At 56.5% G+C, this 25,317-nt stretch overlaps 1 protein-coding gene across 4 annotated transcripts in view; it reads right to left on the bottom strand.

The window, feature by feature from the left end:
• CLEC16A (C-type lectin domain containing 16A) overlaps nucleotides 1–25,317 on the bottom strand; it is a 43,741-nt gene that overhangs the window by 7,129 nt on the left and 11,295 nt on the right. For all 4 annotated transcript variants that reach the window (XM_070761485.1, XM_070761487.1, XM_070761484.1 and 1 more), the window contains exons 10-21: nucleotides 22,777–22,990; nucleotides 22,283–22,394; nucleotides 21,990–22,090; nucleotides 18,757–18,879; nucleotides 17,538–17,647; nucleotides 17,080–17,124; nucleotides 16,329–16,379; nucleotides 15,359–15,487; nucleotides 10,551–10,671; nucleotides 8,286–8,437; nucleotides 6,906–7,110; nucleotides 6,529–6,693 (exon numbers count right to left, since the gene is read on the bottom strand). In XM_070761485.1, coding sequence (XP_070617586.1) covers nucleotides 6,529–6,693; nucleotides 6,906–7,110; nucleotides 8,286–8,437; nucleotides 10,551–10,671; nucleotides 15,359–15,487; nucleotides 16,329–16,379; nucleotides 17,080–17,124; nucleotides 17,538–17,647; nucleotides 18,757–18,879; nucleotides 21,990–22,090; nucleotides 22,283–22,394; nucleotides 22,777–22,990 — 1,528 coding nt within the window. The remainder of the gene's footprint in view (nucleotides 1–6,528; nucleotides 6,694–6,905; nucleotides 7,111–8,285; nucleotides 8,438–10,550; nucleotides 10,672–15,358; nucleotides 15,488–16,328; nucleotides 16,380–17,079; nucleotides 17,125–17,537; nucleotides 17,648–18,756; nucleotides 18,880–21,989; nucleotides 22,091–22,282; nucleotides 22,395–22,776; nucleotides 22,991–25,317) is intronic.

Below are 25,317 nucleotides of genomic sequence, written 5' to 3'. Positions count from 1 at the left end.
CCGCCCAGAATCTGCCCCTGGGATGTCGCCAACTCCCCCACCCCACCCCAGCATCGCTAATCCAGGGGGACCTCAGCTTCCAGGCTGTGACCTGCGCAGTTCAGTTGTCGAAGGGTTCCCAGCCCCCCCTTGCCTTCTGTCCAGCCCCTGCCTCCCATGGACCCCACCCGCTGCCAGGAAGCCCAGCATCCCTGGCAATGACCCACGGCCTCCCGCCACCGTTTTGGGGAAGGGCCACCAAATCCCCCCCACCAGATGGAGGATTCGGGTTCCTGAGAAGATTGACGGGCATTTAAAAATAGTCCCGGGCTCTTGTGACTCCAAACCCAGTTCTAAAAATATGGGGGAAAGGCTATAAAGAGCCACCCACCGGCTGCAGACAGGCTGAGCGGGGCCACTGGGCAGAACCAGCGGGGGGCTCACCTAGCCAGCCCCCGCTCCCCCACAGACCCCTTGCTTGCCCTCCTCCCTGGACCGCTTGGGAGCAGCTGGCATTCTGGGAGTTGAAGTCCACTCTTTTTCAAAGGGCCTAGGGCAGGGGCGGGCAAAGTGGGCTCTTCTATGACTGGTGGACTTCACCTCCCAGAATTCGTGAGCTAGCATGATTGGCCCGGGAATTCTGGGAGTTGAAGTCCACCAGTCATAGAAGAGGCCACTTTGCCCGCCCCTGGCCCTGGCGGAGAAACACGGCCCTTTATTGCATACCCAGCCTTCCCCTGTCGTCTCTATCGCTCCCACGCATCAAATCCCCCTCCCAACAGTTCGGCACAGTCATTTACATCCACAGCTAACATGGGGTGGGGTGGGGGGGTCTCTTTGAGAGGCTTCTCCAAGGGAACTGGGGCTGACGATGGCGGCCAGGGTCTCCAGGGACTAGCGATGCACCCTTTGATTGGCAAGGGGGGCTGGAAAGGAGGGGGGAGAGAGGGCAGAGGCCACGGCATTCCTGCATTGCCCAAGAACCACTTTGGACCGACTGGGGGAGCTCCACTCTTAGCCAAGTCTTTCATCGGCACGGCTGACTCACCCCCAACTTCCTCCGGCTGCCCTGGGAACCGGCCTCTCCCTCCGCCGATGGCCACCCGTTCCCAGCCGCCTGGGTCAGCAGCCTTCCGCCTCCCATGGCCAAGACACCCCTCCCCCGGGAGCCCTTCTTGCCAGCCTCGGCACAGCCGCCCCACGGCCTCCGCTCGGCAGGACCACACTTGCAAATGGCAGGCAGGCGTCACGTCATCCGCTTTCTGGCTGGAGGGGGGCCTGCCCAGGAAGGGCTCCTCCCCCTCCTCAATGCCACCCGGAGGAGGGCAGCCCTGGGCACTGCTCTGCGTAGACACTCTGCCCGTGGGTGCAATCTCTCCAACGACGGTGTGCTGGCCTCTATGGGGAGACGCTGGGGGTCTTGCCTAGGGGCAGAGTTAGGCTGCCAACCATCTGCCCTGTGCCCAGACGCCAGAGGGAACCAAGCAGAGCTCCTTGAAATCCTCCGGCCCCTGGAGCCCATTCCGTGTCCAGTGCACCGCAGAGGGTGGCGCACCTGGCAGGACCCAGGGGAGAAGGGGGCAGGTGTGCTAGGCCGGATCCCCAGCGATCTGAGCTCAGGGCAGAGTTTTGAGAACATGACCACGTGTAGCTTGCTACCTTCAACCGAGCAGAGAAGAAACCTATGAAAACAAAGGTTCTTTTGAAGAAACTGAGCCACAGGAAGCAGCTCCCGTGTCTGCCAGGAAACACCACGTGGCTGGAAACCACAGCTTCAGAGAGGCTGGTGGGCCTGGTGTTCAGGTAGAGCCCGGGAAGGCTCCTCCGGGGCCCCACCACCAGCCCAGGGGAGGCATCTGCACACACACAAAAGCCCCCCCCCCCCCGTCCCCCTCTTGCTTCCTCCCCCCTTAAGAAAACCACTGTTTCCGAAGGAGAATTTCTAGGAACAGAGACTCTGGTCAAGAGCTGGAAGTCAATAAAATCTCAAGGGTAAAAAGTTCAGAGGCAAAGGGAGAGTTTCCGAAAACTATGAGGCAATGTGGAGAAACGGTTGGTGTGTATTATTACTAGTGGACCATCAGAAGACAGACAGAGCTACATTGGATCACCAGGCTCGGAAAAGGCAGGGGACAGACTCGTCCCTTCTCATCCCCCTGGGACAATTTAAAGCCAGAGAACTTCAGAGGGGCTGAAAGTCTAGGGGGGAGGTGGGGAAGCTTTTTTCCCTGGGGGGCCCAAAGAGCTTTGCTTGCAGGGCCCAGACCCAAAGTCCAACGCCCGGGGAGGGCAAACACAGCCTCTCCCGTCCCCCGGGGGCCCTCTGGAGGCCGGACACAGCCTCTTTCCCAACTCCTGGTGGGCCCAGTAGGCTCGTGGTTTGCCCTCCCCAGGACCCAAAGGCTTCCCTGGAGCCCAGAGAAGGTAAAACGCCCTCCCCCATCCCCCCAGAGCCTCTGTGGGAGCCAAAAATCAGCTGGCCGGCACATACATGAGCTGAGCGAGGGCAACGGCTCACATGCCAGCAGACATGGCTCTGTGTGCCACCTGTGCCGCCCTTGCCATAGGTTCGCCCTCACTGGTGTAGGACATTTACTGAAATTAGTGGTTATTTGCAGGAAGGGGGGAAGAAACCCAACATGGTGGTATTTGACTTCAGAAACAAATAACGTTTTATTTTTGAAAAACGGGGAGGGTGGCCGGAAGGGACCAGGCCTCCCCCAAACGCATTGCCTGGCGATGGGCCAGGAAGGTCCCCTCTTGACCCCCCTCTGAGTCAAGGGGGGGCTCTCCTCCAGGGAATCTGGGGGCTGGGCTTGGAAGAAGCACACTCCCTCCCCCCCTTCAAGGCAGGAGGACACCCGGGGCCGAGAGATGCCAACCCCGCGTGAATTGGGCGACTCAACTTCCAAGCCACCAAGCCGAACTTGAGCGTCTGCCCTGTGTGCGGCTGTGGAGAGGAGAGCCATGCGCCCTGCCCTCCTGGGAAAGCCACAGGGACACCTGGCTCAGGGCGCAGGGGCATCACCGCAGCCGCCCCCACAAAGCCCCCAGGGCTCCCCACGGCCCCAAGGAAAAGGGAGCGGGCAGGATGGGCCCGTGTGGCTCTTTCCCAGGGTTTATGGGAAGGCAGCCTCCATAGCCGGCAGCCGGTGTTGCGAAATCACCTGCCTTGCCACAGGACGGGGGGGGGGGGGCTATCTCCCTCCGAGCCACCCGACACGTGAAGCTTCCTCCTCCTCCTCCTCCCTCTTCCTCAGAAAGGCTCATTTGGCTATCAGGAGGGCGATTAGCACATAGCCACTTCGGGCCAACCTATCAGATGGATGATGTCACTAATGGCTTCTCTGGAAGGGCGCATCATGCAGAGAGGCCCTTCCGGTTTACAAGAGGTCAATCCCAGCCTCCTGTTTACCTAGAAAGGGCATTTCGTCCCCTCCTCCCTCGGCTGCGTTGCTGCCGTCCAGCTGGTGTTGGTTCCAAAAGCAGAACTGGGAGGGCAAACACAGCCCCTTATAGTGGGGGGGCCCAAGGAGGCCCCCTTCCCTCCCCCCACCCCTTTTCACCCTCTGCCCAGGAGGCGTTGCGCATGCGCCGAGGGTTAAAGAAGAGAACATGGCGATGTCCGGGTGGGTGGGCGGAGCCTGTGCTGCCGCTGCTACCGGTTCTCTGAACCACGGGTGTCCACTGCTGCCAGTGCCCCAGTCCTGGGCCGAACCGGTGACCTTTCAGCCCTGACTGAGGCCCCAAAGCAGGGGTGGGCCAAGGGGGCTCTTCTAGGACTTGTGGACCTCAACTCCCAGAATTCCTGAGCCAATCCTGCCAAGTCCACAGGTCACAGCAGAGCCCCCTTGGCCCACCCCTGCCCCAAAGGCCTCAGAGCTCCATCTTCAGCCCTTGTTAGCCTTTGCTCATCCTGCTCTGGGCCAGCTGGACGGACGGAGGGAGGGAGCCCCCCACCCACGACCTCCTCCACCTGCACTGGGGGGGCTGGGCCACCCAAATCCCACGCTGGGCCCCCCTCCCCTCCCACCACTGAAGGCCAGACTGGGAGAGATTCCCGGCTGCTTTTTTTAATAGTCTTCCAGGCTTGCGTGCCTCCTTCTCCCCCAGGGCTTATTGCGCTGGCTCTTCGGCAGCCTCCGTCCACACAACCGCCGGCCTCTCTCGCCTAGTGCTTCCTCAAGCAAAGGAACTGGAAGTGGGGGTGGCGGTGGCCTCAGCGATGGGCAGCGGGGTCCCTCCTGAGGAGCCTCTTCCTCTGCGCCCCTGCTTGCAAAAGAGAGTGGCTCTCAGGTGGTCATGCGCCTGCCTGGGACCACCCTTTCGCCACACCGGCCCCGGGAGGCCTGGCCAAAGGGAGGCTCCTGACCCCGAACGGCCGGGCAGCCTCCCCAGGCCAGGAGACCACGGGGGGGGGGGCTGCTTCCACTCTTGTGGGCTTTCCCGGATGAGAAGCGGTGGGAGGCAAGCAGGGCGCATAAGGGATGGGACCCCCACCTCCCCATTCCCAGCCCTTGACAGCTGCTGAGGAGGAGGGGGCACACGGCCCTGGTGGGCAAACTCTCCCCTCGGCCCAAACAGGCCAAGCAGAGGCCACGAGCCGACTGCCGTGGATGCCGTTGGCTCTGCCGAATGCAGCCTAGATGGGGGGGGGATCCTAAGGAAAGGGAAGCGGAGGGCAGCAGAGCCCCCCTCCTCCACCGTCACACGGCCCAAGGCAAGTGGCCCCCAGCCCCACTCGGGAAGCCGCTGAATTGGGAGATGTGTGGGGCCGCAACCAACTGCTTCTGCCGTGGCCCCCCCTCCCCACAGAGCTGCTACCTGTGCAGGGGGCCCCGGTCTGGGTGGAAGCCCCACAGGGGTGGGTGTTCCTTTCCCCCCAGCCCTTGAAAGCAGAAGACCCCCGGGAAGCTGTCCACCAGTGCCAAGCTGACCTGGACTTTCCGTCAGACCAGCTCCATCCACGGCCTCTGCCCCCATCGTGTGACACAACAGATGCAGTTCCCACGCCTTGTGCAATGACCAGCCCCCCAGCCCACAAACAAGCAAGTGGTGGCTGCCCCCCCACTCGAGCCGTGACTGAGGCAGGCGACTCTGGAACTGCAGTCTGGCTGCCTGCTGGGAAGGCCGCCCAGCCCTTCCCCAAGCACCGGCTGGGCCACCCCCTGAGCTCCACACAGGCCCTGCTTCCAGCCCTTCCAGCCGGAGTGCAGTGCTCAAGGGCTTTCAAGGTTTGTCTAGGCCAGGGGTTCTCAACCCTTTCTAATGCCCCCACCCCTCAATGCAGTTCCTCATGCTGCAGTGACCCCCAACCATAAGCCTAGCGCCAATTCTCCCAACAGAGCTTGAAGCTGATTGGCAGGAAGGTCAGAGGGACACCCCCACTGTCGATTGGTCAGATTGTAAAATTATGTTCCAAGGCGCCAGAACAGAAGCTTTTAGTTCCTAACACCAGGGGAAATTTGTCTTCCCCCCTGGGGTCCTAGGCAACCCCTGTGAAACGGCCATTCCACCCCCAAAGGGGGCCCAACTCCCAGGCTGAGAACCAGCGGTGTAGGCAATATCAAAAGAAATGTATTTCATATACTCTGGACCTATCCAGTTTTTGTTTCCATCTATCCATTTGGGTCATTTCATTTTTTAAATTATCACTTTCTAACATTATATGATCTTTTCCCCCAAGTGTTAAGAGAGATAAGAACGAATGTTTATAAAAACTCAGCTTTAAAATATTCCGTATTCACACAAGCAGCAAGTCCTCTTAGGAGTAAGGACAGGTGACGAGAGGAAATTGGACTTACACCCCTGATTTAAACCGCATGGTTTCCTGGCTTTATGAAGATTTTAAATAACTTTTGAGTTTAATCTGTTCCGATCAACAAAAGCAGAGCGGAGCCTTTTAACAGGCGGCTTCTTCACAGACCAGAGACACAACAAACACAACACAGCCAACCTCAAATAGAAGGTGCACAGAAGTGAAAGAGAGGATATTCAATAAACACCACAGCTGCCACCCACAGGGCCCTTCCTGTGCAGCCCATTCTCACACACCTTCCAGCCCCTCCCCTCCAGGCTCCCTCACACGCAGACTCAAGGCTTCTTCAGAGGAAACAGCAGGGCGGCCTTAGCCCCTGCCTGCTGCCTTCAGAGGAATCCTTTCTGGAGGGGTGCCAGGCGCTAGAAGCCCTCAAGAGCCGCCCTTGCCCCAGGCCCCATCGGGACACTTCCACAGAAGTTCTTTGGTTTAGGTGTGAACAGCACTAGCAAGTTTTCATTGTTTTCCTTTAAACAAAGGCTATAAACCTTTTTAGTTTTGTCTTCCAACTCATTTCATTTGTGGTGTGCTCACTAGTCCTGAGAGCCTACAGGGAAGGCGTTTACGCGGAGGTGGCTCTAGAAATAATACTACGGATATTATCGCGGAAAGAGAAACCCATTTGCCATAGAACACCGGGCCACGCCTTCCTCCGCCACAATGCCGTAACCTGGCTGTGGCACCTTACCTAAGATGCTCCCGGGGGGGGGGGGGAGGTGGAAGGAGCTTACCTGGGACTTTGTCGACCGAGGCAAACACCGAACGCTGGACGGCCGGGTCGCAGCTGCTCCGCCGGCCTTGCTCATAGAACCGGAACGGCAGGTGTGAGGTGGCAGCTGAGCTGTGTCCGAAGCCCATCACTTCGTTGGCGGGCTGGACGGGCAGGTCCAGGAGCGCTGGGTTCAAGGGAGACGCGCGTTACGCTTTGGCTGAGAGAGCCCAGGCTGCAGGACGACGCGTGGACGGCCTGGGGGTCACTCCCCTCTGCAGACAGACACGCCCACAACATGGCTTTCCCAGGACCAGCCAGGGGCCAGGACGGCGTCCGACTTGCTTGGGGAAAACCAGGCCCCACGAGGTGGGGGGGCAGTGGGGGCCAGGCCGCTACCTGCGATTCTTTGCATTTTCATCCGCCGGGCCTGGATCCTCCCTTTGGCCAGGCGCTGCTTGGCGATGATGCAACGGATGTGGTCCGAGAAAACGAAGTTGGCCTGAAGGATGGGGAAGGGCTTGGAGTGCGGGCTGGAGGCCGGCTTGTGGATGACGATGTTCAGGGCCCGGCTGTCGTCCTCCACTCCGGTCACCTGCATGTCCTGCAAGGGGCGAGGGAGGAAGCGCACGGGGTCGGTCAGCAAGGGCCGGAGCGGACAGCCAAGACCCAGAGCGGCCTTTGCAAAAGCCCCAGTGGAGGAGGCAGAATGAGTGAGCCTTTCTCACCGCAGCCAAGCCGGCCCCTAGTAACGGAGGAGGGGGCATCACAGGGGCTTCATACTGACCACATTCACACAGCCCCACGAGCCCAGTGTCACAACTCAGTTCTTCCGCTTGTACCACACACAGAACAGACCCATAAAGCCCTACATGGCATCGGACCAGGGTATCTCCAAGACCACCTTCTGCCGCATGAATCCCAGCGACTGGTCAGGTCCCTCAGAGTTGGCCTTCTCCGGGTCCCATCGACGAAACAATGCCGCCTGGCGGCACCCAGGGGAAGACCCTTCTCTGTGGTGGCCCCGACCCTCTGGAACCAGCTCCCCCCGGAGATTAGGACTGCCCCCACCCTCCTTGCCTTTCACAAACTCCTCAAAACCCACCTCTGTGGTCAGGCATGGGGGAATGGATTCCCCTGGGCCATTTCCCCTGTATGTATGGTCTGTATGAGATGTATGATTGTTTTTCATATTAAGGGTTTTCAGTTGTTTTAATGTATTGGGTTTGTACTGTTCCTAGTTGTGAGCCGCTCCGAGTCTGCGTAGACGGGTGGCATACAAATCTAAATAAATAAACAAAGGGGTTTGCTAACCGAAGGGGCCGAATTTGCATAAGACGGAAAAGCAACCGTGACGGAGACCGACTGAGCTCCAGGGACTCTGCCAAGGCGGCTTTTAGATCTGCCACTGAGCCACTTCCCCGTGTGGTGGTGGGGAGCCAGTCAATTAGGGCACAAGGAGCCATAAATACGGTGCTGGTGATTCCTGTTGCTTTAAAGCCAATAACCTGGAAGCTGGTTAGCCACAAACAAACCCTGGCAAGTCTCGTCTTGCTGGAAGCTCTGCACACCGGCAGCAGCTGTTCAGGGGCAGAGAAAAGGGCTGGGCCCCCTGGCTGGGGGAGGGAGGGGGTGGGAGGGGAAAGGGCCACTTGGATCCCGGCTTTGGAAACCTCCCAGGTGTGCTAGGAGGCCGGTCCCTCTCCACTCCGGGTGAGGGATGGTCTCCACCAGGGGCTGCTCTCAAACCCTGAAGCCCCCGCCAGGCTTGAGGCTCACCTGGAGGAGGCCGGCGAATTTAACGACTCCCCAGCCCAAGCGCCCCACGTCCGGCTCCACCAAGCTCATCTGGTAAATATCCACCGCCAGGAACCTCTGGACCTGCCCGCTGTCCTTGGTGATCACGGTGCAGGCGATCAAGTCACTGTTGTCTGCAGGGAGGAGAGCGAGGGGGGAGCCCTGAGAGAGGAGGGACCCAGTGGGGGGGGCATGTCCTGGGGGAGAACGCTGCAATCCCTCTGTGCCCGAAGGCCCCCAAAGAGGCCCACCCCCCCCGTGCCCCCCTGCCTGGCCCACCCGCCCCCACTTGGTTCCCCCCTTCCAGAGAAGAGGGCTAGAGGGCAGTCGGGTGCGAGAGCGGGTCAGCCTGCCCCTTTCAAAGTTCATGGTCATTGCCCAGAGCAAAGGGCCGGGGCAAGGAAAGTCTGGGGCTGAGATGGGGCAGAATCACCACCGCCGCTTCTGCCAGGTACGTGGCTTGAGCATCTTGGCTGGCCACTCAATGCCAGGGGTCAGTCTCTCGCAGGCGGAACATGCAGAGCAAGAGAGCCGGTCTCCTTGAGGCCGAAGACAGCTCATCTCCACAGAACAGAACGTGGCGTCCAGGGAAAACAGCCCAACGGGTCTTATTTAAAATGTGCAGTAACTGTTTAGTCAAGTGACAGGCTGGGAAAGTGCATTGCCCAACGCGCCCTGGAGCAGAGGCATTGGTGACTGTACCATGAGACGGAGCCAGGGTTACAGGAACAGACATTGAAACCACATCAATGAGCATTACTGAGCATTAAAACAAACAGAAGAGGGAGGGCAAAGCGGGTGGGGATCCAAAGGAGGAGGAGGAGGAGGAGGAAGAGAGGCTCCCTCAGGGCCACAGAGGCAGCTCAAACGACGCAGAGTTCAACTTCCTAAAATACCCTTCACAGTACAATGGGTCCTTTGATCATGACTGCTGCAAGTGTGACTGACATTGTTCTGTTCATAGAAGGCGTCTGCACCCAAAGGGAAGCAAGGGCAGGGCCTCTGCTGGCAAGGCTCATTGGTCCTCATCGTAGGGAGCCATCGCCAGAACCCCAGGGGGCTCTTTGGGGACTTCCAGTCTGGGCTACTGTGACCAGTGGCTTCACCTCTCCCAGACCAAAGGGGGGGAAAAAGGAGAGGGGGGAAATTAGGAGACACACACACACACACACACACAGAGCGAGGAAGGACGCAATGGCCTTCCTTCCTTCTTCCCTTCCTTCCTTCTTTCTTCCCTTCCTTCCTTCTTTCTTCCCTTCCTTCTTTCCTTCTTCCCTTCCTTCTTTCTTCCCTTCCTTCCTTCTTCCCTTTCTCCCTTTCTTCCTTCCTCCCTTCTTTCTTCCCTTCCTCCCTTCCTTCCTTCTTCCCTTCCTTCCTTCCCTCTTTCCTTCCTTCCTTCCCTCTTCCCTTCCTTCCTTCTTCCCTTCCTTCCTTTCTCCCTTCCTTCTTTCCTTCTTTCCTTCTTCCCTTCCTTCTTTCTTCCCTTCCTTCCTTCTTCCCTTCCTCCCTTCTTCCCTTCCTTTCTTTCCTTCTTCCCTTCCTTTCTTTCCTTCTTCCCTTCCTTCCTTCCTTCTTTCTTTCCTTCCTACTTTCCTTCTTCCCTTCCTTCCTTTCTCCCTTCCTTCCTTCTTTCCTTCCTCCCTTCTTTCTTCCCTTCCTCCCTTCCTTCCTTCTTTCTTTCCTTCCTTCCTTCTTCCCTTCCTTCTTCCCTTCCTTTCTTCCCTCTTTCCTTCCTTCCTTCCCTCTTTCCTTCCTTCCTTCTTCCCTTCCTTCTTTCTTCCTTCTTCCCTTCCTTCCTTTCTTTCCTTCTTTCCTTCCTCCCTTCCTTCTTTCTTCCCTTCCTTCCTTTCTTTCCTTCCTTATTCTTCCATTCCTTCCATCCCTCTTTCCTTCCTTCCTTCCCTCTTTCCTTCCTTCTTCCCTTCCTTCCTTCTTCCCTTCCTTCCTTCTTTCCTTCCTCCCTTCTTTCTTCCCTTCCTTCTTTCTTTCTTTCCTTCCTTCCTTCTTCCCTTCCTTCCTTCCCTCAGCTCAGCTGGCCCTCCAGATGCTGCACACACACAGGGTCGGCAGCAAGACTTCTCCCCAAACCTTCTGACCGACTCAGACCCCGCTGGGCCCTGAGAGAAGGCCACCAATCAAACAAGGGGGGGGGGGTTCTACCTGCACAGAAGGCACTAGAACGATGACTGACAACCGCTTGCCTTTCCCTGGCATCCCCCCTGCCCCCCCTCCTGGGCGGCTACTCACTCAGGTCCAGGACGTCGTCGGTCTTGATCAGGTCCTCCTCCCTGGTCAGGGGCAGCTGGGTCTCGGGCTCATCCTGGAGGTGCAGTGACAGGGAGCGCAGCATGAAGAACACGCGGATGGCCTGGAGGGGGGCGGGGGGGACACACAGAAAGGCCAGAGGTCCAACCAGGACACGCAACAAAGAGATACGAGCCTCCTCAAGCGCAGAATAATATTCTCTGTCGAAACCAAAAATCCCTTATTTTATGAATAAATCAAACTCCTTATTGATATAAGCAGACACAATGAAAGAAGGCTTGAAGGGGGGGGTGTTCTTTGGGGGGGGGAGCTGAATGTCAACAAGGTCCGGGGAGAACGCCAATCTCGGCCTAATTAGCATTGCAATCGATAGCAAAGTCCACCTGTCAGTTAAGCCTATGATTTACGCTCACCAGATTCCTGGTAACAAGCCTCCACCCGAGAATGAGTGCGATTGAGGCAGAAATCGTGGTTTTAAGGCTTCATTCAATCACCCCCCCAGCTTCACATCTCTTCCATTGAACAACGTAGAATCTCCACACCCCATTTCCCACAATCCTTTGCCTTTATACTGCCTGGAAGGGACACCACACCTCAAGGAGGCTAAGGCTGTAAGCTCCTGCCTTTTACTAGGCAACTCCTCTCGCCTCCTGAGCGAGGGTCAGTCCATTGGCTTTCTACTGGTCTTCCTCCTCCTCTGACTGGGACCACTCCCCCCTTGTCACATCAGCCCCCTCTAGTGGTTCCTCAGGGTCACTCGGGTCACTCCCTCCCTCGCTCTCGCTCGCTGCTTCCTCTGCCAGCCCCCCTGGCCCAGGGTACCCAGAGGGGCCGGGCTCATCCTCCTCAGGGTCTGACATGACCTGAGGGGCACCAGGGGCAATCACAACAGTAGCCGGCCATACAGGCACGTGGGAGCAGTTCAGGATAGGGGGCAAAATTAGGAATAGCAAGAAATCCAGTTGATATCACTTTGGCCCAAGAGCTGCGGGCTTCCCTAATCCCAGGACTGGACGGGAAGAGCCAGCCACCAAGGCTCCACGCCAGCATCCCTCGGCCTTCAGCAGAAGGTCACAGGTTCTGGCCAGGTGGGTTGGGAACCCTGCGAGCTGTCAGGTGATTGACGGGCAGGGGACAGGCCCTTCACAGGGCATTTGCTGTGCTCATTTTCTGAGAATACAACAATACAGAAATCCAGGGAGAAGAGAAACAACAACCCTGTTGTTGGCTGCCACTATTTCATAGTCTGATCTAACAGATGGCAAAGAACAAAAGGATTTGCTGAAGGTCTGTTTGGCAAATCATTAACTGCCAAAGCCATTGTGGATTTGCTGCCAGATAAAAACAACCGGTTCTTATCAGCAAAGCAGTAACTTAAATGGGCCTTGAAACACCAGCGTTTGAAAAAGGAAAGAAAAAAAGAGACCACTGTGTAAGGTCTTGAATTTTCCTTTTCTTAGCCCAGTTCAGGCTACTGGGAGGACGAGGGGGCTCCATGGGGATGTTGGAAGGGGCAAAGAGGGTTTTAGGCTCCCTACTGTTGCCCTTGAAGGCCCCAGAAGAAGCCTCGCCCAGACACCGCTAGGGGTTGTTGTGGTGTCTCTCTCTATGCGCCTGCACACCTGGAAACATCTGTGTAGGTGCGAGAGAGAGACCTTGGCAGCTGCACTGGGCTTGCTTCACACACGTCCTGGGTGGGCTCTTGGAATGGTGGGCCAGGGGAGGTCCCAAGTCAAAGCAGGTAGCCAGCACCGCCCTTCAGAACCGCTGGCCCAGCAACGCCTTCCTCAAGCAGCTCTCACCCCCGAGGTCTCTTCAAAGGCGGCCCAAGCAGGCAGGAAACAGCAACAGCCAAGCCACAATGATTGGCAGGTCCCTCCGCAGCTAAACAAACGGGTTGACAGAATACATGGAACACCCCCTCTGATCGCGGGAGGATTCATTTGGGGGGCGAAGGAAGCAACATTGGCGCAGCAATTATTTATTCAAGGGTTTGGTGGGTTTTGTGAATTCACGTGGGTCATTTTTAGGTGTGCTGGCAAAAACCAAGAAGTCACTCAAGGCTCAGCCCAGCGCATGCGAAGGGATGTGGTTTGTGGCTTCCTACAGAAAGAGATAATTTTTTAATGTACTTTTATTTACACGCATTAGAATGAACCTTTGCTCGTAAGGAGAAAATCTTTGTGCAAAGATGACCATCCCCTTGTCATTCTGGACATCGGATGTAGAATCTCTACGTCCAGGCAGCAGAAAACTGTGGCTTCAACTATGATCAAGAATAGGAACGGAACTTTTCTTGAATCGTTCAAGATTAAACGGCCCAAGATTCATGACCAGAAAGATTTACAGCCTGGCTGCTCTCCGTGACCCCAGCTAGTCAGAAACCCCTTGAAAAAAAGGGGTTTGTTTTGTTCTAGGAAAAGGCCCCGCTGCCTTCCCAGAAGCCTCTGAGAGCGAAAAGCCAGATAAGAAAGAGATGGTGCAGCGATAAGGGCCCTGTAAACCCAGCGCTTCTTCGGAGCCCGGCCTCGCAGCTGGGGTTTCCAAGAAAGCTCGTGAGCCTCCTCTCCGCCTCCCCCTCCCCATCCGCCCGCCTCCCCAGGCCCGGCCCACTGGTGGCGGCTCAGCCTGCCAGCCCCACCAGGCAGTTTAGTTCAGTTCAGTTTATTTAGATGTGTATGCCGCCCCTCTCCGAAGGCAAGCAAGGGGCCCTCGGGCAGCAGCTCCCCCAGGGCCAGACCCACGGCTACGCAGGGAGCAGAGAGCCTGGGGGGGGGACGGGGCTTGGGGGGGGATGGGGGGGAGGCAAGCTGATTGGGCCCCCTGTGACGCAGGCCTTTCTCAGAAGCGCCTTCCTCTGCGACAGGGCTTGACGCGCTCCAACACTCTTCTTATCAGGCCCCACCTGCACTCCCCCAGCTTGCATCACATGTGGGGGGCGCATATAAGGCCCCCTCCTGACCCTGAGGGCTTCCACCTCTCGGGGCTCATGGCAGCACCTAGAAGGCAACTGAATTACTTTCCCCTCCAGGCTGAGGGGTGCAAACAGAACCAGGTGGGGGTCTGGTTATGCCCCCGGCCCAGCTTGGCATGAGGGAGACATGTGATGGGGTGGGGCAGGGGATCAGGGAGAGCTGGAATATTAGGGTCCTAACTGGGAGGGGTAGGGAGGGTGGGAACCGAGGGGTCAGCCACTCACGGACAACCGGGACTCGCTGGGTCAAAGCGACCACCTCTTCTGGCCCCTCGGGCTCAGCTTGGGCGCCTGGGGACTCGGGGGTGTCAATCTGCGGCTGTGCAATGCCAGGTCTGCTGTCAACAAAGCCCCCCCCCCCATTCGTGATCTATTCATGGGAGAGGGAGCTGACCTGGCACGTATCACTGTGGCCTGGCTGGGCCAGGAGGGGGTGGGGGCGTCCCCCCCTCAGAGATGTGCCCAGGGGGGTTTCAAGAAGGGCCTCAGCCGCTGCCCCCCAGGGAAGAGGTGGGGGAGTGGCCATTCCAGCGTTGCAACGGTCTTCCTCCTCCTTGCAGGACCCCTGCCCGGGCGATTGCTGGGCGTGGGTCTCTCCTGCTGAGGTTGGACTCAGGGGCTCAGCTGGGTCCATTGCTGACGTACCTGCCCCCCACCTGCGTAACAATGGCCCCGCCTGCGCTGCTAGAGGCGGCAGCTGGAGTGGCGGTGGAGTTCCCCAGGCTCCTGGGGCTGTGGGACTTTGACTGGCCATCGCTCGGCGAATCCTCCGAGGCAGCTCAGGAGTTCATGGCTTCCATGACAACCACGGGCCTGACCCAAGACGTTCAGGGTCCGCCCCATAAGGGGGGAGGGGTGTCACATGCTTGACCTAGTGCTTCTCTCGGGACAGTGGAGAGATGATCTGAGAATAAGGGGCATAGTTGTTTCTCCCTTGTTGTGGTCAGATCATTTCCCGCTGAGGTTAGACTTTAAGGCACCACCAGGTCCGCGGGGGAGGGCCTTCTCTGTGATGGCCCCGACTCTCTGGAATCAGCTACCTCCCGAGATCCACACTACCCCCACCTTACTGGCCTTCCGGAAATACTGTAAAGACCTGGGTTTTCTGGCAGGCCTGAGATCTCTGACCACAGGGGGAGGATTAGCGTGGTTGGTCCATGAATGCATGGATGGCCGTAACTATTTTAAATTGAAATGGTTTTTTATATTGACCTATACCTGCTTTTTGTTGTGAGCCACCCTGAGTCCCTAGGGCAGTGATGGCGAACCTATGGCGCAGGTGCCAAAGGTGGAAGACAGAGCCATATCTGCTGGCAGGCGAGCCGTTGCCCTCGCTCAGCTCCAACGTCCACGTGTGTATCGCTCAGCTAATTCTTGGCTCACACAGAGGTTCCTGGATGGGGTTTTTGGCTCCCAGGGAGCCTCCAGAGGGATGGGGGAGGGGGCCTTTGGAGCCTGGGGAGGGCGAAACATGGACCCACTGGGCCCACCAGAAGTTGGGAAACAGGACATTCCCAGCCTCCGGGGGGTGGGGGGAGCTGTTTCATCCTCCCTAGGCACTGAATTATGGGTAGGGGCCCTCGCCCACGCTCTTTCGTCACCCGGGGAGAAAAAGGTTCACTATCACTGCCCTCTGGTCTGCAAGCGCCCCCCCCCCCCCCCCGTGGCAGAATCATGTCCGTCTCCTGCCATGAGCCGGGTGGCCAGAGCGGCCAGCTGGGAGGAACCCGGGCCAAGCGTGCCACTGTTCCCGGAGGAGGCGGGGGTGGGGCCCTTGGAGGACCGGAGGGCAGAGCCCCGAGGGAGGCGCACTCACCCGCCTGGTCCTCTCCACGTCCCCACAGGGGAGCCTCTTCACGAAGTCGATGCCCGTCAGGGGGGTCCCCGTGGGCGGCAGCAGAATGGAAGCGTCCATCATCAGGTACTCCACATTCATGGGCTTCAGCTGGAAGAAGAAACGCTGCCCTCAACTTCATGGACTTCAGGCTTCGATCCTGTCCCCCCCCTTCCCTTCTGCCCCACAGACTCTGCAGATAACAGTCCGTGAAGCCTTTCCTGATGGGCTTGGTGCTTCAGACCTCCCACCGTTCTTGCAGCCTGTCTTTGGAGCCCTTCGATTTTGTCCATATCTCTTTGTAGGTGAGGTCTCCAGAACTGGACACAGTATTATTCCAAATGTGGGGTCTCACCAGTGCTCTATATAAGGGGATCACAATCTCCTTCTTCCTGCTTGTGATACCTCTAGCTATGCAGCCAAGCATCCTGCTTGCTTTCCCTACCGCCCGACCACACTGTTCACCCATTTTGAGACTGTCAGAAATCACAACCCCTAAATCCTTCTCTTCTGAAGGTTTTGCTAACACAGAACTGCCAATACAATATGTGAATTATAGATTAATAACACTGATTATCATTTTTGAATATGTCTTTTTAAAATGATTAGATTTCTCACATATATTGTTTGCATTTACACTGTTGTACACAGCCCTGAGTCGCTTGGAGAAGGGGGACAATTAATAAACCCCCCCCTCAAAAGAGCCATGGGGGGTTGAATAGGGGAGCAGCTCAGATTCCCCCCTTCTCCCCCTCTGACTACGTGTCCAGCTTTCTCCCTGTTCAACTGCTCCATTCAAGCAGGGCTATTCATCTTTAATTCACATCTGGCCTATTTCAATACTTCCTCCTCTTTCCTTAACAGGTGACTGGCAAAAGGCTTACACACAATAGCAATTTTAACAAAACTTTGGCCAGTTTTGTATCTCCCTGGCAATTCGTCCATTACTTACGGTCATCGTCCTGTATTCATCTTCAAACATGTCCAGAAAAATTTCTTCTCCCTTTAAAGCAAGTAAAATATTTCATTCTCTTCATTCACTTCCTCAAAGATGGACCTCTGTCCCACCCAGGAATGAGTACAACTCCCGCACCCACTGCCCTGACCCTGACTCTGACCCTGACCCTCCCTAATTTGCCCTGCCCGGAGCAGAGGGCACTTGCTTATTCATGCAGCTGCTTTGGAAGAGCTGCTCCCCTCCTGCTCCTGTGAGTGAAGGGCCAAGTCATCAGGCCTTCCTCCTCCTCCTCCTCCTCCTCCTCCTCCCCCCAAACTGAAGGACCATTTTTCTGGGACACATTCTCTACCAACTATATCTCAAGCCCTCTATTAAATCGGCTGTAGACCTGCTGGGAGATCTGACCACCGGCCAGCTTTCGAGGGCAGCTGTTTAAACCTTTTAAGTGACCCCCCCCTGTCCTCTGTCAGGCTTGCCCCAATGAGGGGAGGGGGGGCTTTCAATGATGGCCAGAGACTCCTTTCATCCAGATCATCATCTGTCTTTGGTTCCACGCAAACTTAGTGGGGGCCATTCAATGCAGGGACATCCAGAGGCCCCACCCGGCCAGAACCAGGCAGGTACGTATGGGAAGGTCCTATCGGGAAGGACGCCTGCCATCCCATCGCAAGAGTTTCTCTGGAAACCTAAAACAGTCACGCCCAGGATTCAGTGGGGGGGGGGGGGCTTCAGGACGGGAGGTTACCTTGTAGAAACGCCGCACCAGGTGGACGCTTTCTTCTCTCGCCCCCTGGAAACAGAAACAGGGAACCTTCAGCTCAGGGCACAAAATGTTGAGGCTAACAGAAGTGGCACCATCTCCCCCCCCCCCAACGGCTCCCCTTAGTAAGGGCCACGTGGGAGAAACGGGCGGAGACGGAAGAACCACGGCCTATGACCAGCGACTGGCGACTGGCAAGGCCCACAAGCCGAGGGGCAGAGGCGGCAGGGTCAAGAAGGGGGGGGGGCTCTTCCCAAGAACCCAGGTGTGTGTGTGGGGGGGCAGGGAATCTCCCGGGGTTCAGACAGGGGGCCCCTGAGCCCCAGAGTCCCGCTATCAGCGGCCCTTGGTGGGAAAGGCAGGGACCGGGCTGGGCGATCTACACGGGAAGAGAGATGGGCCCAACAGGACAAGGGTTGTGTGTGTTTCTGCAGAAGACTCACTTCCAAACAGGCCAGGTGGACGTCTTTGATAATGCTGCCGTGTTTGTTGAACACCAGCTGCTTCAACAGGAGGCAGCTGAGCTCCAAGGTGGCCAGGCGGATCTTGCCATCTGTTGGGGGGCAGGGGGAGATTAAGAGAAAACCCATTGAATGGTTGTGACACTTTTCCCTGGAAGGTCCACATTCGGTTCACATCTGTCTCACACACAATTCAAGTTCAACGCACCAAGAGCGAAATGCCTTCTGCCACCAAAGACAGAAACGTCTTTCACCTGTGGTGGTTGTGTCCAGAGACAAGAATATATTGGGAAAAAATAAAGGATTGGTTGTGTCAAATAACAAATACAAAAATGGAATATGCGCCAGAGTTTTGTCTACTATTATGAGAGGTCCCTATTCTAAAAATGTAAAATATCTAAGCTTGCATATTACAACAGCTGCAAGGATGGTATTTGCACAGAACTGGAAAAATCCACAAATACCTGAAGACAATGAGGTCATCAAGAAAATATAGGACGGTGCAGAGATGGACAGATGGACAATGGAGCTTAATAATAAAAAAGAATCGGACTACTATGAAACCTGGACAAAATGGTCCCAGTGGACAAAATAAACTCAAAAGAAGCATTGAAATAAAATACTAAGAAATTCAAAAGCAATTAAAAGACAATATTGATAGGAATGTATATATGATGTAGATTCATCTGTAAATATGATCATGTACTTTTTTTTAAAAAAAGGGAAAACCTAATAAATATATATTAAAAAAAAGAAAAGAAAAGTGGGTGGACAGTCCACCAGGCTTTAAGAAGCAGGGATTTTATTCTTGGGCAGAAAAAGAGCAGAAGGATTCAAACCGCTTCGTGGGGGCGAGTCCTGGTTTTTTTCTTTCCTTACGAGACCAAGAGGGCAACAGCCCCCCCCCCCTCTCTCTGCTGATGGTGGAGGGAGGTTCTTGCCTACACAACTCTGGACACTCGGGGGTCTTTCATAAGCTCCCATCAGAAGCTGGGTCTCTTTTCCCCTGCCCTGCTTCGGACCCCTCCGTGCCAAAGGTGGCTGGAGTGGAGGCTTTGGACTTGCTGGTTCCTGCCCTGAGGGTCCAAAACTGCTCCAGGAGGAAAAGCTGTGCGTTGCCCCCTTTTTCCAACCACGCCTCTTGGCCCACAGGTCCGGCGGGGGGGGAGCGAAGGTGGCTCAGGACAAGGCCCCTCCCTACCTGGCTGAGCCGCGTAGCTCATGATCCGGATGAGCCGCTCTGCCAGGCCGGGGTTGTAGCTGCTCTTCTCCTCGGTGTCCTGGGCCGAGAGCTGGATCCTCTCCAGGGTGATCGGCTTGATTCCTGGGGAGAAACAGGAATCGGACGCTGCCATTACAACGCGGTGGGGGGCAAAGCAATGCCCAGGAACCACAAAAAGGGGAGGGGGGGAATGGGGGGGGTGTCAGCTCAGTTTGCAGGACAATCCCTCAAAGCTGCCAAGACAGAGATTTGGGAAGCTGAGGGAGGCCGGGGCTCTTCCGTTAGGTTGGATTGTCACCCAAGTTTAAGCCGACTCTGGGCTGCAGATAAAGAGGCTGAAACAACTACGCCTCTCTCTCTCTCTCTCTCTCTCTCTATTTCACTGAATTCGCCTCTAGCCCCCCCCCCCCCCCTGTGACCCTGACGAGCATCTGACAGTCCTGGGACCCCCTGACGCTTCTCCTCCAGCTGCCCTCCCACCCCCGCTCCTGTGCTCAACTCCTCCTGCGACTCCGGACAATGTGAATGGCCCCCCCTGGGTGGTTTCGATCCTTGGGGGGGAGGGGGAGGGGGTATTGCTATTGCTGTGAGCCGCCCTGAGTCTGCGGAGAGGGGCGGCATACAAATCTGATTTAAAAAATAATAATAAAAAAATAAATAAAAAAGGCCTGATAAACCCTAAACCAGGGATGGCAAACCTCTTTTCCCTCGGGTGCCAAGAGCGTGCTACCACACCTGCGCGACCACCCACACCCGTAATCCAATGCCTGGCGGGGGGGCGAAAACAGCTCTCCCCCCGGAGGCCCCTTGGATGCCAGAAATGGCTGTTCCCCAACTTCTGGTGGGCTCCTGTTTTGCCCTCCCCAGGCTCCAAAGGCTTCCCTGCAGCTGGAGGAGGGTGAAAACGCCCCCCCATCCCCCTGGAGGCTCTCTGGAAGCCAAACCCCCCTCCCAGAGCCTCTGTGTGAGCCAGAAGTCAGCTGACAGGCACAGGCACCTTGGAGCTGAGCGAGGGCAACAGCTTGTGTGCCAGCAGATATGGCTCCGCGTGCCCACCTGTGCCATAGGTTTGCCATCACTACCCTAAACCAATGTCCTGAGAGCCACTTCAAGCCTCCCTCTGAATGGCTGGCTTCCTTCCTTCCTTCCTTCTTTCCTTCCTCCCTCACTCTCTACTTCTTCCTCCCTCCCTCCCTCCGTTCCTTCCTCCCTTCCTCTCTTTCCTTCCTCCCTTCCTTCCTAAGGATGCTCTCATGAGACAAGAGGATGCAGAGCCAAGAGGGCGGCTAGCCCAGGTCGCCAAAGGGGTCTCGGATGCCCAGAGCCAACAGCTACCTCCACTGGCCTTTGGCCTGAGCATCTCAGGAGCACAAAGGCTCTCTCATCCCCACCCCCTTTTTCGCCTGCTGAGAGGCCCCTGGGGACCATTGATGGAAAGGGGGAGGGAGGGGGAAGAGAAAGAGAAAGCTACCGATCGGCCCTTGCAGGCACAGCATCCGCGGCAGTTGTGGGAGAGAGCGACAGCCCAGACCAAGAAAAGCTACAGACGGAGGAACCGAGCGCGTCCATTCAGTGGTGCTGGCTGGGGCAGCCGAGTTATTTAAAGCCGCATCAACCCAGCCAGCAGCTCTTGCAACGCTGCCGCCAGGTTATTTCTCAGAAGAGGCTGCTGTGAAAGAGCCCAGCCCTCGTCCAGCCACCCCCGTGCCCGTCACGTCCTCTGGCCAAGCGTTAGGGGCAGCAGGCCCACACAAAGAGGGACACTTTTCCTGATGCAGGCAAAATAGTTCGCAACTCTCCTACCCGCCAGCCCTCGACTCCCTGGCCCCCAGGAGAACCACTTGCGATGGGGATTTAACCAATTCAGGGACTCCAACCTCAGGAGTTTAGCGCCATTTTTAAAAAAAAATCTTTATTAATATATGCAGATTAAAACCAAAAGGAAAATCCCACAAAATAAGCAGTAGACTAAAGAAACAGTAAACAAACAATAACATGGCATTGGACCAGAGCACCTCCGGAACCGCCTGCTATGGCACAAATCCCAGCGGCCGATAAGGTCCCACAGAGTTGGCCTTCTCCGGGTCCCCTCGACTAAACAATGTCCTCTGGTGGGCCCCAGGGGAAGAGCCTTCTCTGTGGCGGCCCCAGCCCTCTGGAATCAACTCCCCCGGAGATTAGAACTGCCCCCACCCTCCTTGTCTTCCGTAAACTACTTAAGACCCACCTATACCGCCAGGCATGGGGGATTTGAGATACCTTTCCCCCAGGCTTATTACAATTTATGTTTGGTGTGTATGTGCTGTTTGGTTTTTAATTATGATAGGGTTTTTAGTTGTTTTTAATATTAGATTTGTGCCAGCATAATATTGTTTTTATCATTGTTGTGAGCCGCCCCGAGTCTTCGGAGAGGGGCGGCATACAAATCTAATAAATTATTATTATTATTATTATTATTATTATTATTATTATTAATAAAAAACCCATATAATACATTGCGGCAAAGATCAGAGAGGGAGGAGCGAGTAATATATTATATTCCTTATCATTTATTTTACATGGTGATAATAATAATAATAATAATAATAATAATAATAATAGTAATCATTTCCTATTAATATCTGACTATATTTATGTACATGCTCCTTTCTCTGAGTATCTAAGTTGCACTTAACACAAAGGAAACATAACTGGCAACCACACTGTGGACTTCTGCAGTTTTCGACCTTCTCTTACGGTTTCTATATCAGGAACATCTTATTTCTGTGCTTTGATTTATTTTAGGATCGTTTTATTTAACATTTAATTAATGCCATTTAATCTCATATAATTTTTTGGTTTTCTGTTTTCTCTAGAACACAATTAAAACATTAGAAAAAATAGATGAAACCCAATATAAAAAACCAATCATCCCTCGGTCATACTATTGGCCGCAGCGAAGCCACCGCTCACGGTCCCCAGGCCTGCCGGCATAAATGTGTTTCTAGCGCCTTCCGGAAGGCGAGGAGAGTGGGGAGGAGGGTACGAATCTCCGGGGTGGGGAGTTGGTTCCAGAAGACCGGGGCTGCAACCGAGAAGGCTCTCCCCTGTGGGCCTGCCAGGCAGCATTGTTTGGCTGATGGGACCCGGAGGACACAGGTGGAGAAAACCAGGGGGGGGGGGAGGTTGGAGCAGCAGCCCTGCCCCCCCCTCACAGAGTACCCCAGACTCACCTCTGTTGTGAGTCATGGCGTACAGAAGACACAGCACAAAGAGGGCATAGTAGTCAAAGTCGGCACACTCCAGGGCATTGTACACCATCTCCAGAAAGGGCCTGGGGGGGGGGGAGGGGGTGGTGGAAGAGAAAGAGGATTTGTTTTCACTAAGAGACCCTGACCCCTTTCTGAGGATTCTGCCCTTTCCCTGTATGCCGGAGGGTGACCCCCCCCTCCTCATGTGGGCAAAAGGGAAACCCCAGAGGGCCTTGCTAGCCGAGAGAGGGGGGAGAGGACCCCTCCCGGCCCACCTGTTCCAGCTGCAGACTTGGGAGGTGGCCGCTGCGCTCTTCTCCTCGTCCGTTATGTTTTGCTCCCTGGCCGAAAGGAGTTTGCAACGCTCCATGATGACCATCTCAATTTCTGGAGAGAGAGAGAGAAAGACGGTTGATTCCACGAGACAGAGGTGGGCAGGCGTGGCCCACGGGGGGTGGGGGGTGGGGTGGGGGGCCATGGGGATCTGGCCAGAGGGACCCTGCAGAGAGACGGCGGGTGCCCCGATTGCGGAGAAGCCCTGCCAGCTAGGAAGGTCCGAGGCCAGCCTCCTGTCCGGGCCCTCTGCAGTGGGAAGGGAAGCCCGGTTTGGGGCAGGGGGGATGTCCACCAGGCAGCAGCTGCAGGTCCCGGGAGAAGTGGGGGGAGCAGGCAAAGACCACCGGAAGGCTCAGGGGCAGGAAAAGAAGAGCGGTCGTCCCCTCGATATCGACCCCGCAGGCCCTGGAGGGCAGGAAGGGCCCCCGCTCACCTTCGCTCTCCCCACTGGGCTTGAGGCCCCTGGAGGGGCTCTCGGTGCCCTCCAGGGGGTCTTCTGGGCCCCTCTCCTCCTCCTCCTCCTCCTCCCCAACGTTCTTGTAGTTGGGCCTCTTCTGCAGCCTCTTCTTCCCCTTCTGTTTGTTGATCTCCAGCGAGCGCTCCAAAGTCTCGGAAGGTTTGATGAAGCACCGGATGCCGGCCTTCACCTGCAACAGCCACACAGGCAGAAGGGGGTCAGCTCCGTGGTCAGCCCCCCGGCCCACTCCACGGGAGGAGCCTCACAGGGAGAAAGGCCAGGAGCTGCAAAAGAAACGCCAGGCGGCCTTTCTGCCCCACCCCAAAGAACCGTGGTCTTTCGGTGGCCGGTTCTTTGCCTGTGGCAAGAATGGGACAGGGCAAGGGATGCCGGCACCTCTGGGCTCTAACACCACGGCCGTGAAGGGGCCACACCCTCCTCTCGTGGAGGCAGAGGGACACGGGAGCCTTGAAGAAACGTCCTGCAAGGACCGACCACTCCTGGAAACCTACAGTTTTATTCCATGCCGAGAATCTCGTTCTATGGGAGCCGAGGGGACGGGTCAGTCAAGCCCCACCTGGCGACATTATTTCCTCTGCTTCAGCCAATCCCCAACCAAGTCCAGGTACAAGTGGCACTTTCTCCCTCGCACGCCCCCCACCCCCCACCTACGTCGCCAGTCTTGGGGCAACTAGGTCTCAGCCCCCTGGACAACGAAATGGGATATATGTTGTATGATTGAACTGGTATGATTGTTTTTAAATATTGGCTTTTTAGATTGCAACTTTAAATTGAATTAGATTTGCCGTTGTACTGTTTTGTTATATTTTATGCTGTCAGCCTCCCCGAGTCCTCGGAGAAGGGCGGCACACAAATCATGAACGTGAGTGGTCAATGAGGGCTTGGACTGGCTTAATTCTTGACCCACAGATCTTGGACAGAAGCGGATTTAAAGTGGGTGCAATCCAGGAAACCTCTGCTCTTAGAGTCCAAAGAGGAAAGAAGGCGGATTCACTCCGCAGTGGGGAAAGGTCCCAACCTAGAAAAAGGTTTCCACCTTATGGGGTTTAAAGAGGGGTCAGCTCCCTCACTCAATACTGAGCTTGGCGGGGTCCTTCAGCCGAGACGCCCCCCTGCAGCAGGGATGGAAGTGCCGGCTGGGGCGTCTGCCTGAGAGACCCAACCTTTCCAGACCCCCCCCCCCCCCGCGGGGTTACAGGAAGGAGCAAAAGTAGGTTAAGCCCCGGTGCAGAGGCAGCCACATCCGACTGGGGCAGGAAGCCGAGCGAAGCCAGTTGAAAGGAGGGCAGGCGGGGGCCCCAGTGTGACTCCGGTCGCCTTGGGGGGGTGTCGGGCGAAGGCGTGTGACTCACCGGCCCCAGACAGCCAGGAGGAGACGGAGCAGCCCCCCCTCCTCTGGCGCTTCCCACGGCTGGAAACACAAGCCCCTTCTGGGGTCTGAGAACTGCCTCCCTCTTCTCCAGACCACTCAGGTGGGGGCTGACCAGAGACAGGGGGTGGGGGGCACACAGGGCAGAAACTCTGGCTTCCCCAGGTTTCTCAGCTGCTGAGAGAGAGAGAAGCCTCGTCCCAACCACTTGCCCCCCCCCACTTCATCTGAAGGTGTCACAGCCTGAGCCCAAGACCTGCCCTCCAACTGCAGCAGCCGCGCATCCAGGGGGGGGGGGCATTGGTAAAGGGGGCAACGTCAGTCAGAGTGCTTGGGAGGAGGAAGTGGGCAGGGACTCTGGGCAAAACAGGCGTTTGGACCTTCCACCTTCCTTCGGCTCCACTGCCCCACTGGCCTTATTGCCCCCAAGGCTGCTGCCCCCTTCGTTCCCTCCCCCTCCCCACAAGTGAGGGAGGGGCCTCTTTAAACCCCCACCACCACACTGCTTATAGGGCAGTCCTCAAGGCAGTCCCCACTTCGCAGCCCTCCTCCCCTTGAGAGGCTCCTCCTCCTCCTCCTCTTGGGGGGAAACAAGGCCAGCCCCCTTTGGGGAGACCCACCCCACCTGGCCCACCTGGCCCTCTTTCTGCTCAAACTGAGCCGGATGCTCTTTCCAATAAGCGCCCTCGTCTCCATCTCTTTCCAAAGCTTTAGGGACCCCCCCTCCGCCCCCCTGGCTTATCAAATGCTCTCTGAGTGATTGATGGGTGGAGCGACAGATTGAAAGCCAAACCGTCCAGAGCAGCTCTAGGAGGCGCCTGCCTTCGGAGGGACCAGGCTTACCTAGAAAAACCACCAACACAACATCCACTCTTGTCCCAACCCACTTCGATGAAGAACAAAAGACTCATTCAGTGGAAGTCAAACTGCTGGGGCAGAGGAGAAGGCGGCCAGCTGCTAACCACAGGTTTCCCAGTAACAGAAGCCGCTGAGCAGAGAAACGGGCCGAAGCCCCGAGTGAGTCTGGCGGCCGCACAGACAAGATCGTTTCCATGGGCCACGGCCCTTTTTATCTGTCAGCTCGCATGCGAGATCAGGGCCTGATTCTTTTAAAAAAAACACCAAGA

Source organism: Erythrolamprus reginae, chromosome 9 (genome assembly GCF_031021105.1).
Source record: "Erythrolamprus reginae isolate rEryReg1 chromosome 9, rEryReg1.hap1, whole genome shotgun sequence".
Taxonomy (NCBI): Eukaryota; Metazoa; Chordata; class Lepidosauria; order Squamata; family Dipsadidae; genus Erythrolamprus; species Erythrolamprus reginae.
The sequence above is the reverse complement of the archived record's forward strand: the minus strand, read 5'-3'. Positions and strand labels throughout refer to the sequence as shown.